We start from the raw sequence: 15,714 nt of genomic DNA, 5'->3' as shown, positions 1-15,714 counted from the left end.
TGTGGGCTCTAGTTATTAGTGCACATGTAATTCAGCAGAGTACTAAGATATGGGGACAAATATTTAACTTAGGAGCAGCTCTGGGTAAGTTCCTGAGTGTGGCTGAAGAAGCAGAGAGTTCCCACCTAGGCCACAGGTTCTTTTTGGTCAGTTTTCAGTCCTGTCCTAAGAGGAGGCAGGTTAGAGCTATGGATGTCAGACTGTGGTCCCTGGAATATTTGTAACAGAATCCCTACCACCCCTAGAAATACACATTCTTAGACCCACCCCAAAACTGCTGAACCAGATGTTCTGGGGCTGGAGCCCAGCAGTCTGTGTTTCTCAAGCCTTCCTGGTGATTGTGATGCTCATGGAAGGTTAGAACCACTGAGTTAGAGAGTCCTTCATGGAAGACCTGGAGCCAGGAGCACAGGCTGCTGAGGGAGTCTCTTTGACATCATTGCTGGGTCTCTAAGTTGTTAAAGCACAACCTTGCCCTGATTCAGAGTGGTCACAGCCAAGTCCCTCAGATCAGGGCCTCCCACCTGACAGTGTGTTCCCTGCCCCTGTCCTTCATCTCTCCAGCTTTCTCACTCCTACGTCTGTGTCTACAGAGGAGTTCGTGGTGATTGGCTCCTCGGACCCCATTGTGGCAGTGCTGGGTAGGAACATCATGCTGCCATGTCGTGTGTTCCCGGCCATGAATGTGGAGAACATGGAGCTGCGGTGGTTCCACTCAAATTTCACAGAAGCTGTGTTCATCTATCAAAACCAGCAGGAGCAGAGAGAGGAGCAGTTGGCCCAGTACACAGGGCGGACCTCACTGGTGAAGGAATTCCTCACCTGGGGGGAGGCCATCCTGCACATCCACAATGTCCAGGCTTTTGACAATGGCCTATATACCTGCTTCTTCAGAAAGGGAAGCTTCTGTGAATCTGCCAGTTTGGAACTGAAGGTGGCAGGTAGGTGGGTTGTTGATCTATATTTAGGGTGCTGTAGTATTGGAGTTGGGAACAAACTCAGGGCCAAGTAAATCAGCCCCTCATTTTACAGATTAGGGAAAGGAGGGTCTTCACTTACTCATTAATTCAGTGTGAATATATAGAATCTCTACTAAGTGCCAGATCCCCTTCTGGGCACCTGGAGACATCACTGAACCAAAACACGAGCCCTGCCCTGCAGAGTTTCTTTTTTTCCTTTTTTTTTTTTTTTTTTGGTGGTTAATCTTTTTTAAAATTTATTATGTTATGTTAATCACCATACATTACATCATTAGTTTTTGATGTAGTGTTCCATGATTCATTGTTTGCGTATAACACCCAGTGCTCCATGCAGTACGTGCCCTCTTTAATACCCATCACCAGGCTAACCCACCCCCCACCCCCCTCCCCTCTAGAACCCTCAGTTTGTTTCTCAGAGTCTCTCATGGTTCCTCTCCCCCTATGATTTCCCCCCCTTCATTTTTCCCTTATTGCTATCTTCTTCTTCTTCTTCTTTTTTTTTTTAACATATAATGTATTATTTGTTTCAGAGGTACAGATCTGTGATTCAACAGACTTACACAATTCACACCGCTCACCATAGCACATACCCTCCCCAATGTCTATCACCCAGCCACCTCATCCCTCCCACCCCCCACCACTCCAGCAACCCTCAGTTTGTTTCCTGAGATTAAGAATTCCTCATATCAGTGAGGTCATATCATACATGCCTTTCTCTGATTGACTTATTTCGCTCAGCATAACACCCTCCAGTTCCATCCATGTCGTTGCAAATGGCAAGATTTCATCCCTTTTGATGGCTGCATAATATTCCATTGTGTGTGTGTGTGTGTGTGTGTGTGTATATACATATATATATATATATATATATATATATATATATATATATATATCTCACATGTTCTTTATCCATTCATCTGTCGATGGAAATCTTGGCTATTTCCACAGTTTGGCTATTGTGGACATTGCTGCTATAAACATCGGGGTGCATGTCCCCCTCAGATCCCTCCATTTGTATCTTTGGGGTAAATACCCAGTAGTGCAATTGCTGGGTCATATGGTAGCTCTATTTTCAACTTTTTGAGGAACTTCCATACTGTTTTCCAGAGTGGCTGCACCAGCTTGCATTCCCACTAACAGTGTAGGAGGGTTCCCCTTTCTCTGCATCCCCTCCAACATCTGTCATTTCCTGACTTGTTAGTTTTCACCATTCTGACTGGTGTGAGGTGATATCTCATTGAGGTTTTGATTTGGATTTCCTTGATGCCGAGCACTGTTGAGCATTTTTTCATGTGTCTGTTGGCCATTTGGATGTCTTCTTTGGAAAAATGTCTGTTCATGTCTTCTGCCCATTTCTTGATTGGATCATTTGTTCTTTGGGTGTTGAGTTTGATGAGTTCTTTATAGATTTTGGATACTAGCCCTTTATCTGATATGTCATTTGCAAATATCTTCTCCCATTCTGTAGGTTGTCTTTTGGTTTTGTTGACTGTTTCTTTTGCTGTGCAAAAGCTTTTTATCTTGATGAAGTCCCAATAGTTCATTTTTGCCCTTGCTTCCCTTGCCTTTGGCGATCTTTCTAGGAAGAAGTTGCTGTGCCTGAGGTTGAAGAGGTTGCTGCCTGTGTTCTCCTTTAGGATTTTGATGGACTCCTGTCTCACATTGAGGTCTTTCATCCATTTTTAATCTATTTTTGTGTGTGGTGTAAGGAAATGGTCCATTTTCATTCTTCTGCATATGGCTGTCCAATTTTCCCAACACCATTTGTTGAAGAGACTTTTTTCCATTGGATATTCTTTCCTGCTTTGTTGAAGATTAGTTGACCGTAGAGTTGAGGGTCCATTTCTGGGCTCTCTATTCTGTTCCATTGATCTCTGTGTCTGTTTTTGTGCCAGTACCATACTGTCTTGAGGATTACAGCTTTGTAATAGAGCTTGAAGTCTGAAATTGTGATGCCACCAGCTTTGATTTCCTTTTTCAACATTCTTCTGGCTATTCAGGGTCTTCTCTGGTTCCATACAAATTTTAGGATTATTTGTTCCATTTCTTTGAAAAAAGTGGATGGTATTTTGATGGGGATTGCATTGAATGTGTAGATTGCTCTAGGCAGCATTGACATCTTCACAATATTTGTTCTTCCAATTCATGAGCATGGAACGTTTTTCCATTTCTTTGTGTCTTCCTCAATTTCTTTCATGAGTATTTTATAGTTTTCTGAGTACAGTTTCTTTGCCTCTTTGGTTAGATTTATTCCTAGGTATCTTATGGTTTTGGGTACAATTGTAAATGGGATCGACTCCTTAATTTCTCTTTCTTCTATCTTGTTGTTGGTGTATAGGAATGCCACTGATTTCTGTGCATTGATTTTATCCTGCCACTTTACTGAATCCCTGTATGAGTTCTAGCAGTTTTGGGGTGGAGTCTTTTGGGTTTTCCACATAAAGTATCATATCATCCGCCAAGAGTGAGAGTTTGACTTCTTCTTTGCTGATTTGGATGCCCTTTATTTCTTTTTGTTGTCTGATTGCTGTGGCTAGGACTTCTAATACTATGTTGAATAGCAGTGGTGATAGTGGACATCCCTGCCGCGTTCCTGACCTTAGGGGGAAAACTCTCAGTCTTTCCCCATTGAGAATGATATTGGCTGTGGGATTTTCACAGATGGCTTTTATGATATTGAGGTATATACCCTCTATCCCTATACTCTGAAGAATTTTGATCAGGAAAGTATGCTGTACTTTGTCAAATGCTTTTTCTGCATCTATTGAGAGGATAATATGTTCTTGTTCTTTCTTTTATTAATGTATTGTATCACATTGATTGATTTGCAGATGTTGAGCTGACCTTGAAGCCCAGGGATAAATCCCACTTGGTTGTGGTGAATAATCCTTTTAATGTACAGTTGGATCCTATTGGCTAGTATTTTGGTGAGAATTTTTGCATCCATGTTCATCAAGGATATTGGTCTGTAATTCTCCTTTTTGATGGGGTCTTTGTCTGGTTTGCGATCAAGGTACTGGTGTTCTCATAAAATGAGTTTGGAAGTTTTCCTTCCATTTCTATTTTTCAGTTTCAGAAGAATAGGTATTAATTCTTCTTGAAATGTTTGGTAGATTCCCCTGGGAAGCCATCTGGCCCTGGGCTTTTGTGTTTTGGGAGATTTTTGATGACTGCTTCAATTTCCTTAGTGGTTATAGGTCTGTTCAGGTTTTCTATTTCTTTTTTTTTTTTAATTTTTTTATTGTTATGTTAATCCCCGTACATTACATCATTAGTTTTAGATATAGTGTTCCATGATTCATTGTGCATAACACCCAGTGCTCCATGCAGAACGTGCCCTCCTCAATACCCCTCACCAGGCTAACCCATCCTCCCACCCCCTCCCCTCTAGAACCCTCAGTTTGTTTTTCAGAGTCCATCGTCTCTCATGGTTCTTCTCCCCCTCCAATTTCCCCCCCTTCATTCTTCCCCTCCTGCTACATTCTTCTTCTTCTTTTTTTCTTTCTAAATTTCTCTTTCTTCTGACTTGTTGTTGGTGTATAGGAATGCCACTGACTTCTGTGCATTGATTTTATATCCTGCCACTTGACTGAATTCCTGTATGAGTTCTAGCAGTTTTGGGGTGGAGTCTTTGGGATTTTCCACATAAAGTATCATATCATCTGCAAAGAGTGAGAGTTTGACTTCTTCTTTGCCAATTTGGATGCCTTTGATTTCTTTTTGTTGTCTGATTGCTGTGGCTAGGACTTCCAATACTATGTTGAATAGCAGTGGTGATAGTGGACATCCCTGCCGCGTTCCTGACCTTAGGGGGAAAGCTCTCAGTTTTTCCCCATTGAGAATGATATTCGCTGTAGGTTTTTCATAGATGGCTTTTATGATATTGAGGTATGTACCCTCTATCCCTATACTCTGAAGAGTTTTGATCAAGAAAGGATGCTGTACTTTGTCAAATGCTTTTTCTGCATCTATTGAGAGGATCATGATTCTTGTTCTTTCTTTTGTTAATGTATTGTATCACGTTGATTGATTTGCGGATGTTGAACCAACCTTGCAGCCCAGGGATAAATCCCACTTGGTCGTGGTGAATAATCCTTTTAATGTACTGTTGGATCCTATTGGCTAGTATTTTGGTGAGAATTTTTGCATCCATGTTCATCAGGGATATTGGTCTGTAATTCTTCTTTTTGATGGGGTCTTTGTCTGGTTTTGGGATCAAGGTAATGCTGGCCTCATAAAATGAGTTTGGAAATTTTCCTTCCATTTCTATTTTTTGGAACAGTTTCAGAAGGATAGGTATTAATTCTTCTTGAAATGTTTGGTAGAATTCCCCTGGGAAGCCATCTGGCCCTGGGCTTTTGTGTTTTGGGAGATTTTTGATGACTGCTTCTATTTCCTTAGTGGTTATAGGTCTGTTCAGGTTTTCTATTTCTTCCTGGTTCAGTTTTGGTAGTTGATACATTTCTAGGAATGCATCCATTACTTACCAGATTATCTAATTTGCTGGCATAGAGTTGCTCATAATATGTTCTTATAATTGTTTGTATTTCTTTGGTGTTGGTTGTGATCTCTCCTCTTTCATTCATGATTTTGTTGATTTGGGTCATTTCTCTTTTCTTTTTGATAAGTCTGGCCAGGGGCTTATCAATCTTGTTAATTCTTTCAAAGAACCAGCTCCTAGTTTCGTTGATCTGTTCTACTGTTCTTTTGGTTTCTATTTCATTGATTTCTGCTCTGATCTTTATTATTTCTCTTCTCCTGCTGGGTTTAGACTTTATTTGCTGTTCTTTCTCCAGCTCCTTTAGGTGTAGGCTTAGGTTGTGTACTTGAGACCTTTCTTGTTTCTTGAGAAAGGCTTGTATTGCTATATACTTTCCTCTTAGGACTGCCTTTGCTGCATCCCAAAGATTTTGAATAGTTGTGTTTTCATTTTCATTGGTTTCCATGAATTTTTTAAATTCTTCTTTAATTTCCTGGTTGACCCATTCATTCTTTACTAGGATGCTCTTTAGCCTCCATGTATTTGAGTTCTTTCCGACTTTCCTCTTGTGATTGAGTTCTAGTTTCAAAGCATTGTGGTCTGAAAATATGCAGGGAATGATCCCAATCTTCTGGTACCGGTTGAGACCTGATTTATGACCTAGGATGTGATCTATTCTGGAGAATGTTCCATGGGCACTAGAGAAGAATGTGTATTCCGTTGCTTTGGGATGGAATGTTCTGAATATGTCTGTGAAGTCCATTTGGTCCAGTGTGTCATTTAAAGTCTTTATTTCCTTGTTGATCTTTTGCTTAGACGATCTGTCCATTTCAGTGAGGGGGGTGTTAAAGTCCCCCACTATTATTGTATTGTTGTCAATGTGTTTCTTTGCTTTTGTTATTAATTGCCTTATATAATTGGCTGCTCCCATGTTAGGGGCATAGATATTTACAATTGTTAGATCTTCTTGTTGGATAGACCCTTTAAGTATGATATAGTGTCCTTCCTCATCTCTTATTACAGTCTTTGGTTTAAAATCTAATTTGTCTGATATAAGGATTGCCACCCCAGCTTTCTTTTGGTGTCTATTAGCATGGTAAATGGTTTTCCACCCCCTCACTTTAAATCTGAGGGTGTCTTTGGGTCTAAAATGAGTCTCTTGCAGACAGCATATGGATGGGTCTTGTTTTTTAATCCAATCTGATAGCCTGTGTCTTTTGATTGGGGCATTTAGCCCATTTACATTCAGGGTAACTATTGAAAGATACGAATTTAGTGCCATTGTATTGCCTGTAAAGTGACTGTTACTGTATATTGTTTGTGTTCCTTTCTGGTCTATGTTGCTTTTAGGCTCTCTCTTTGCTTAGAGGACCCCTTTCAAGATTTCTTGTAGGGCTGGTTTCGTGTTTGCAAATTCCTTTAGTTTTTGTTTGTCCTGGAAGCTTTTTATCTCTCCTTCAATTTTCAATGACAGCCTAGCTGGATATAGTATTCTTGGCTGCATATTTTTCTCATTTAGTGCTCTGAATATGTCCTGCCAGTCCTTTCTGGCCTGCCAGGTCTCTGTGGATAAGTCTGTTGCCAATCTAATGTTTCTACCATTGTAGGTTACATATCTCTTCTCCCGAGCTGCTTTCAGGATTTTCTCTTTGTCTCTGAGACTCGTAAGTTTTACTATTAGATGTCGGGGTGTTGATCTATTTTTATTGATTTTGAGAGGGGTTCTCTGTGCTTCCTGGATTTTGATGCCTGTTTCCTTCCCCAAATTAGGGAAGTTCTCTGCTATAATTTGCTCCATTATACTTTCTGCCCCTCTCTCTCTTTCTTCTTCTTCTGGGATCCCAATTATTCTAATGTTGTTTCGTCTTATGGTATCGTTTATCTCTCGAATTCTGCCCTCGTGATCCAGTAGTTGTTTATCTCTCTTTTTCTCAGCTTCTTTATTTTCCATCATTTGGTCTTCTATCTCACTGATTCTTTCTTCTGCCTCATTTATCCTAGCAGTTAGCGTCCCCATATTTGATTGCACCTCATTAATAGCCTTTTTGATTTCTACTTGGTTAGATTTTAGTTCTTTTACTTCTCCAGAAAGGGTTTCTCTAATAACTTCCATGCTTTTTTCAAGCCCAGCTAGTATCTTTAAAGTGATGATTCTGAACTCTAGATCTGACATCGTACTAATGTCCGTATTGAGTAGGTCCCTGGCAGTCGGGACTACCTCTTGTTCTTTTCAGGTTTTCTATTTCTTCCTGGTTCAGTTTTGGTAGTTGATACATCTCTAGGGATGCATCCATTTCTTCCAGATTATTTAATTTGCTGGCATACAGTTGCTCATAATATGTTCTTACAATTGTATTTCTTTGGTGTTGGTGGTGATCTCTCCTCTTTCATTCATGATTTTATTTATTTGGGTCATTTGTCTTTTCTTTTTGATAAGCTGGCCAGGGGTTTATCAATCTTGTTAATTCTTTCAAAGAACCAGCTCCTAGTTTCGTTGATGTGTTCTAATGTTCTTTTGGTTTCTATTTCATTGATTTCTGCTCTGATCTTTATTATTTCTCTTCTTCTGCTGGGTTTAGGCTTTATTTGCTGTTTTTTCTGCAGCTCCTTTAGGTGTAGGGTTAGGTTGTGTATTTGAGACCTTTCTTGTTTCTTGAGAAAGGCTTGTATTGCTATATATTTTGCTCTTAGGACTGCCTTTGCTGTATTCCAAAGATTTTGAACAGTTGTGTTTTCATTTTCATTGGTTTCCATGAATTTTTTAAATTCTTCTTTAATTTCCTGGTTGACCCATTCATTCTTTACTAGGATGCTCTTTAGCCTCCATGTATTTGAGTTCTTTCTGACTTTCCTCTTGTGATTGAGTTCTAGTTTCAAAGCACTGTGGTCTGAAAATATGCACGGAATGATCCCAACCTTTTGGTACCAGTTGAGACCTGATTTGTGACCTTGGATGTGATCTATTCTGGAGAATGTTCCATGGGCGCTAGAGAAGAATGTGTATTCTGTTGCTTTGGGATGAAATGTTCTGAATATATCTGTGAAGTCCATTTGGTCCAGTGTGTCATTTAAAGTCTTTATTTCCTTGTTGCTCTTTTGCTTAGACGATCTGTCCATTTCAGTGAGGGGGGTGTTAAAGTCCCCTACTATTATTGTATTGTTGTCGATGTGTTTCTTTGCTTTTGTTATTAATTGCCTTATATAATTGGCTGCTCCCATGTTAGGGGCATAGATATTTACAATTGTTAGATCTTCTTGTTGGATAGACCCTTTAAGTAGGCTATAGTGTCCTTCCTCATCTCTTATTATAGTCTTTGGTTTAAAATCTACTTTGTCTGATATAAGGATTGCCACCCCAGCTTTCTTTTGATGTCCATTAGCAAGATAAATTGTTTTCTACCCCCTCACTTTAAATCTGAAGGTGTCTTTGGGTCTAAAATGAGTCTCTTACAGAAAGCATATTGATGGCTCTTGCTTTTTGATCCAATCTGATAGCCTGTATCTTTTGATTGGGGCATTTAGCCCATTTACATTCAGGGTAACTATTGAAAGATATGAATTTGGTGCCATTGTATTGCCTGTAAGGTGACTGTTACTGTATATTGTCTGTGTTCCTTTCTGGTCTATATTACTTTTAGGCTCTCTCTTTGCTTAGAGGACCCCTTTCAAGATTTCTTGTAGGGCTGGTTTCGTGTTTGCAAATTCCTTTAGTTTTTGTTTGCCTGGAAACTTTTTATCTCTCCTTCAATTTTCAATGACAGCCTAGCTGGATATAGTATTCTTGGCTGCATATTTTTCTCATTTAGTGCTCTGAATATATCATGCCAGTCCTTTGTGGCCTGCCAGGTCTCTGTGGATAGGTCTGTTGTCAGTCTAATGTTTCTACCATTGTAGGTTACATATCTCTTCTCCCGAGCTGCTTTCAGGATTTTCTCTTTGTCTCTGAGACTGGTAAGTTTTATAGATGTCAGGGTGTTGACCTATTTTTATTGATTTTGAGGGGGTTCTCTGTGCCTCCTGGATTTTTATGCCTGTTTCCTTCCCCATATTAGGGAAGTTCTCTGCTATAATTTGCTCCAATGTATCTTCTGCCCCTCTCTCTCTTTCTTCTTCTTCTGGGATCCCAATTATTCTAATATTGTTTCATCTTACAGTATCACTTATCTCTCGAATTCTGCCCTCGTGATCCAGTAGCTGTTTATGTCTCTTTTTCTCACCTTCTTTATTTCCCATCATTTGGTCTTCTATCTCACTGATTCTCTCTTCTGCCTCATTTATCCTAGCACTTAGAGCCCCCATTTTTTTTTTCTTGCGCTTTTTTTTTATTGTTATGTTAATCCCCATACATTACATCATTAGTTTTAGATATAGTGTTCCATGATTCATTGTTTGTGCTAACACCCAGTGCTCCATGCAGAACGTGCCCTCCTCAATACCCATCACCAGGCTAACCCATCCTCCCACCCCCCTCCCCTCTAGAACCCTCAGTTTGTTTTTCAGAGTCCATTGTCTCTCATGGTTCTTCTCCCCCTCCGATTTCCCCCCCTTCATTCTTCCCCTCCTGCTACATTCTGCTTCTTCTTTTTTTCTTTCTTAACATATATTGCATTATTTGTTTCAGAGGTACAGATCTGAGATTCAACAGTCTTGCACAATTCACAGCGCTTACCAGAACACATACCCTCCCCAGTGACCATCACCCAGTCACCGCATCCCTCCCACCCCACCCCCCCACTCCAGCAACCCTCAGTTTGTTTCCTGAGATTAAGAATTCCTCATATCAGTGAGGTCATATGATACATGTCTTAGAGCCCCCATTTTTGATTGCACCTCATTAATAGCCTTTTTGATTTCGACTTGGTTAGATTTTAGTTCTTTTATTTATCCAGAAAAGGTTTCTCTAATAACTTCCATGTTTTTTCAAGCCCAGCTAGTATATTTAATATCATCATTCTGAACTCTAGTTCTGACATCTTACTAATGTCTGTATTGATTAGGGTCCTGGCAGTCGGTACTGCCTCTTGGCCTTTTTTTTGAGGTGATGTTTCCGTCTTGTCATTTTGTCTAGAGGAGAACAGATGAATGTGAGAACACAATGCTAACAGGGTAACAACGTCCCCAGAAAAATGTACACTAAACAAATCAGAAGAGACCTGAAACTGGGGGAAAAGAAAGGGAAAGAAAGAAAAAAGAAAAAAAAATACAAACAAACAAACAAAAGAATGTGATCAAATATGATCAGGCTGGTGCATAGATCAGTGCCACACACTAGATTTTGGGTGTATTTTGGTCTGTTAGAAGAAAGTGTCTCCCAAAATTTTAAAGAAAGGAAAACTTACATATGTACAAAAATAAGGGTAAATATGATGAAGGGATGGAATATGACTGTAAAGATGAAAATTATAAAAGATTTTATAAAAGGAATTGATAAGATAAGTAGTTGGTTGAAAAAAGAAACAAGAGGATTTAAAAAAAAAAAGGGAGAGAATGTGATCAGGCAGGAGACTAGAATAAAGCCATACACTAGAGATTTAGGGTATATTTCGATCTGCTAGAAGAAACTGTATCCCAAAATTTTAAAGAGGGAACAACTAATATATATACCAAATTAAGGTTAACTACTATGAAGGGATAGAACATGACTCTAAAAATGAAAAATAAAAAATAATTTTTATTTTATTTTTATTTTTTTAAATTTTATTATGTTATGTTAGTCACTACACAATACATCATTGGTTTTTGATGTGATGATCCATGATCCATTGTTTTCGTATAACACCCAGTGCTCCATGCAGTACGTGCCCTCCTTAATACCCATCACTGGGCTAACCCATCCCCCCTCCCCCCTCCCCTCTAAAACCCTGTTTGTTTCTCAGAGTCCATAGTCTCTCATGGTTCATCTCTCCCTCCAATTCCCCCTCCCCATTTTTCCCTTCCTTCTCCTAATGTCCTCCATGTTATTCCTTATGTTCCACAAATAAGTGAAACCATATGATAATCGATTTTCTCTGCTTGACTTATTTCACTTAGCATAATCTCCTCCAATCCCATCCATGTTGATGTAAAAGCTGGGTATTCATCTTTTCTGATGGCTGAGTAATATTCCATTGTATATATGGACCACATCTCCTTTATCCATTCATCTGTTCAAGGGCATCTCTGCTCTTTCCACAGTTTGGCTATTGCGGACATCGCTGCTATGAACATGGGGGTGCATACGGCCCTTCTTTTCACTATATCTGTGTCTTTGGGGTAAATACCCAGTAGTGCAATTGCTGGGTCATAGGGTAGCTCTATTTTTAAAATTTTTTTAAAAAATTTTTTTATTGTTATGTTAATCCCCATACATTACATCATTAGTTTTAGATATAGTGTTCCATGATTCATTGTTTGTGCATAACACCCAGTGCTCCATGCAGAACGTGCCCTCCTCAATACCCATCACCAGGCTAACCCATCCTCCCAACCCCCTCCCCTCTAGAACCCTCAGTTTGTTTTTCAGAGTCCATCGTCTCTCATGGTTTGTCTACCCCTCCGATTTCCCCCCCTTCATTCTTCCCCTCCTGCTACATTCTTCTTCTTCTTTTTTTCTTTCTTAACATATATTGCATTATTTGTTTCAGAGGTACAGATCTGAGATTCAACAGTCTTGCACAATTCACAGTGCTTACCAGAACGCATACCCTCCCCAGTGTCCATCACCCAGTCACCCCATCCCTCCCGCCCCACCCCCCACTCCAGCAACCCTCAGTTTGTTTCCTGAGATTAAGAATTCCTCATATCAGTGAGGTCATACGATACATGTCTTTCTCTGTTTGACTTATTTCGCTCAGCATAATACCCTCCAGTTCCATCCATGTCGTTGCAAATGGCAAGCTCTCATTCCTTTTGATGGCTGCATAATATTCCATTGTATATATATACACCACATCTTCTTTATCCATTCATCTGTTGATGGACATCTTGGCTCTTTCCACAGTTTGGCTATTGTGGACATTGCTGCTATAAACATCGGGGTGCACGTACCCTTTCGGGTCCCTACTTTTGTATCTTTGGGGTAAATACCCAGGAGTGCAATTGGTGGATCATATGGTAGCTCTATTTTCAACTTTTTGAGGAACCTCCATACTGTTTTCCAGAGTGGCTGCACCAGCTTGCATTCCCACCAACAGTGTAGGAGGGTTCCCCTTCCTCCGCATCCCCGCCAACATCTGTCATTTCCTGACTTGTTAATTTTAGCCATTCTGACTGGTGTGAGGTGGTATCTCATTGAGGTTTTGATTTGGATTTCCCTGATGCCGAGCGATATTGAACACTTTTTCATGTGTCTGTTGGCCATTTGGATGTCTTCTTTGGAAAAATGTCTATTCATGTCTTCTGCCCATTTCTTGATTGGATTCTTTGTTCTTTTGGTGTTGAGTTTGATGAGTTCTTTATAGATTTTGGATACTAGCCCTTTATCTGATATGTCATTTGCAAATATCTTCTCCCATTCTGTAGGTTGTCTTTTGGTTTTGTTGACTGTTTCCTTTGCTTTGCAAAAGCTTTTTATCTTGATGACGTCCCAAGAGTTCATTTTTGCCCTTGCTTCCCTTGCCTTTCATGATGTTTCTAGGAAGAAGTTGCTGTGGCTGAGGTCGAAGAGGTTGCTGCCTGTGTTCTCCTTTAGGATTTTGATGGACTCCTGTCTCACATTGAGGTCTTTCAACCATTTGGAGTCTATTTTTGTGTGTGGTGTAAGGAAATGGTCCAGTTTCATTCTTCTGCATGTGGCTGTCCAATTTTCCCAATACCTTTTGTTGAAGAGACTGTCTTTTTTCCATTGGACATTCTTTCCTGCTTTGTCAAAGATTAGTTGACCATATAGTTGAGGGTCCATTTCTGGGCTCTCTATTCTGTTCCATTGATCTCATTGATAGCATTTTTACGTTCTGCCAATTCACGTTTTATTTCTGCCCTTAGAGACTCTATGTTGCCATTAATTGATTTCTCCATTCTAGCCATTTTCTTCACAATTGCTAACCTGAATTCTATCCGACATATTGGTTATATCTGCATCCATTTGTAAATCTGCAGCATAAGTCATAATCTCTGAGTCTTTTCTATTTTGGGGGCTCCTCCTCCTAGTCATTCTTGATGGGTGTTTGAGGGAATGTATAGAGTCCAAATTATTGACCAGAATCCAAGCAAGATGCACCTGTTTTCTTGGGACCTTAGGGTTGCTGGCCTCTTGTTTTCCTAGCCTGTCTTCTGCAGGAGGGGCCTGCCCCAGTATTACTCAGGCAACCCTGTTTGGGTGGAGTTGCCCTGTGCCCCTGTGGCGGGGGATGGGCTCAGCAGGAATCAGTTTTTGGAGCTTTTGTTCTCTGGCGGCTTTCCCTGGCGGCTTTCCACGTCTCTTCCACAAGTCAGAGCAGAAGATACTGTTTCCAACCCTCTGTCTCAGAGCAGAGAGATTGCAGTCTATTCTTCAGTGAGCTCTCCAGGCCACACTGTCTCCGTTTCTGTCCGTTCTGCTATAAACTGCAGCGTCCTGGGTTGTGTGCCCCTCTGCAGCGCTCCCAGTCCTGCCTCTAGGTTGGGCCCATCTCTGCCCTTTGTGCTTCTAAAACCGCCAGCCACTCCCAGTTCACGCGCGGGACCCTGCCGCTCTGGGTTTCCGCCCTGGGGACTGCAGTTGCAGGCGCAACCCCACCGCTTCGGATTTCTGTCTGGGGGCTGCAGTTTGCCCGGTGCGACCTTGCCGCTCAGGGTTTCTGCCCCAGGAGCTGCGTAGAGTCCTTTCCCCGCCGCTACCGGTCTGAAAGTCTGTGCCTGTCCCCAGCGCGTGAGGCTGTCACTCACCGGCGGTGTAGGATCCCCACGACCAGGCACCCCCCTGCTGCCATTTATCCTCCGATATCTGCCCGCGGAATCACGGCTCCCCTCTTCGTACCTCAAAACCAACTGCCTGCGATATTCTGTTTGTAGAGATTCAGATCTTCTTACATCTCAGGCTGGTTTCGTGGGTGCTCAGAGTGGTCTGGTAGATATCCAGCTCAATTCCGGGGACCAGTTGAAATAGAGTCCCCTACTCCTCCACCATCTTTCCCCCCTCTCCAAAAAATAGTTTTTAAAAAACGGTTTGATAAGATGTTGGTTGAAAAGGGAAAAAGACAAATTAAAAAAAAAAAGAAAAAGAAAGTAAAAAAAAATTAACTTTGAAAGACTAAAGAATCTTGGGGAAAAAGCCATGAATTCTATGTGCATTATTCCCCTAGCACTGGAGTTCTGCCGTTCTCATTGATCAGTAAACTTGGTCTTGGCCGGCTGTTCTTGCTGATCTTCTGGGGGAGGGGCCTGTTGCCGTGGTTCCCAAATGTCTTTGCAGGAGGCGGAATTGCCCTGCCCTTGCCAGGCGGGGCTAAGTAATCCGCTCAGGTTTGCTCTCGGGAGCTTTTGTTCCCTACAAGCTTTCCGTACAGCTTTGGAGGCTGAGAGTGAAAATGGCAGCCTCCCAATCTCTGCCCCAGAGGAGCCGAAAACTTGGGGCCCACTCCTCAGTGAGCCCCCAGAGAAAAGCAGTCAATCACTCCCATCTCCCCGATCTCCCGCAGCACTCCATGCTCATCCGGCCTGTGACCGTGTGTTTCTATCTCTGGCACCCGACCCCATGTGGAGTTTCCAAACCCAGCAGATCCCTGCCGTGCGCTCCCGTGCTGCTCCTCCTGGGGGAGGAAGGGGAGTCTCCCCGGATCTGCCGCTTGTTAGGTCCCTGCTGGAGGAGCAGGGGCCCGACTGTGCCGCGGATCACGGTTTATGGCAACCTCAAGCTGAGAGCCCGCGCCTTGGCTCCCTCTCTGCAGCCGGCTTCCCTGCTCTGATACCTGGGAGCTCTGCCGCACTCAGGCTCCCCTGGTCTTTGTGTGACCCCGAGGGTCCTGAGACCACACTGTCCCGCGAGGGTTCCACCCCCCGCTTAGCCACTGGAGCGACGTCCCTCAGCAGAGCCGACTTTTAAAAGTTCCGATTTTGTGCTCCGCTCTCTATCACTTGTTGGTAACGGCTGATGGAGGCCCCCTCCCCCACCGTCTGTCTTCCCGAATATCATCTTGGATTCACTTCTCCTCACATCCTACCTTCCAGAAAGTGGTCGCTTTTCTGTTCAGAGGGTTGCTACTATTCTTTTCTTTGATCTCCTGTTGATTTCATAGGTGTTCAGAATGGTTTGATCCCTATCCAGCTGAATTCCTGGGACCAGACAAAATTTAGGTC

The 15,714-nt window shown here is 41.8% G+C and overlaps 1 protein-coding gene across 1 annotated transcript in view; it reads left to right on the top strand.

The window, feature by feature from the left end:
* Nucleotides 1-15,714, top strand: part of LOC118545741 (butyrophilin subfamily 1 member A1-like) — a 58,188-nt gene that overhangs the window by 25,650 nt on the left and 16,824 nt on the right. The window contains 1 exon segment of the mRNA XM_078054364.1: nucleotides 594-941. Coding sequence (XP_077910490.1) covers nucleotides 594-941 — 348 coding nt within the window.

Source organism: Halichoerus grypus, chromosome 9, assembly GCF_964656455.1.
Source record: "Halichoerus grypus chromosome 9, mHalGry1.hap1.1, whole genome shotgun sequence".
NCBI classification, from domain to species: domain Eukaryota; kingdom Metazoa; phylum Chordata; class Mammalia; order Carnivora; family Phocidae; genus Halichoerus; species Halichoerus grypus.
Note: the sequence above shows the minus strand (reverse complement) of the source record. Positions and strands in the feature narration are given on the sequence as shown.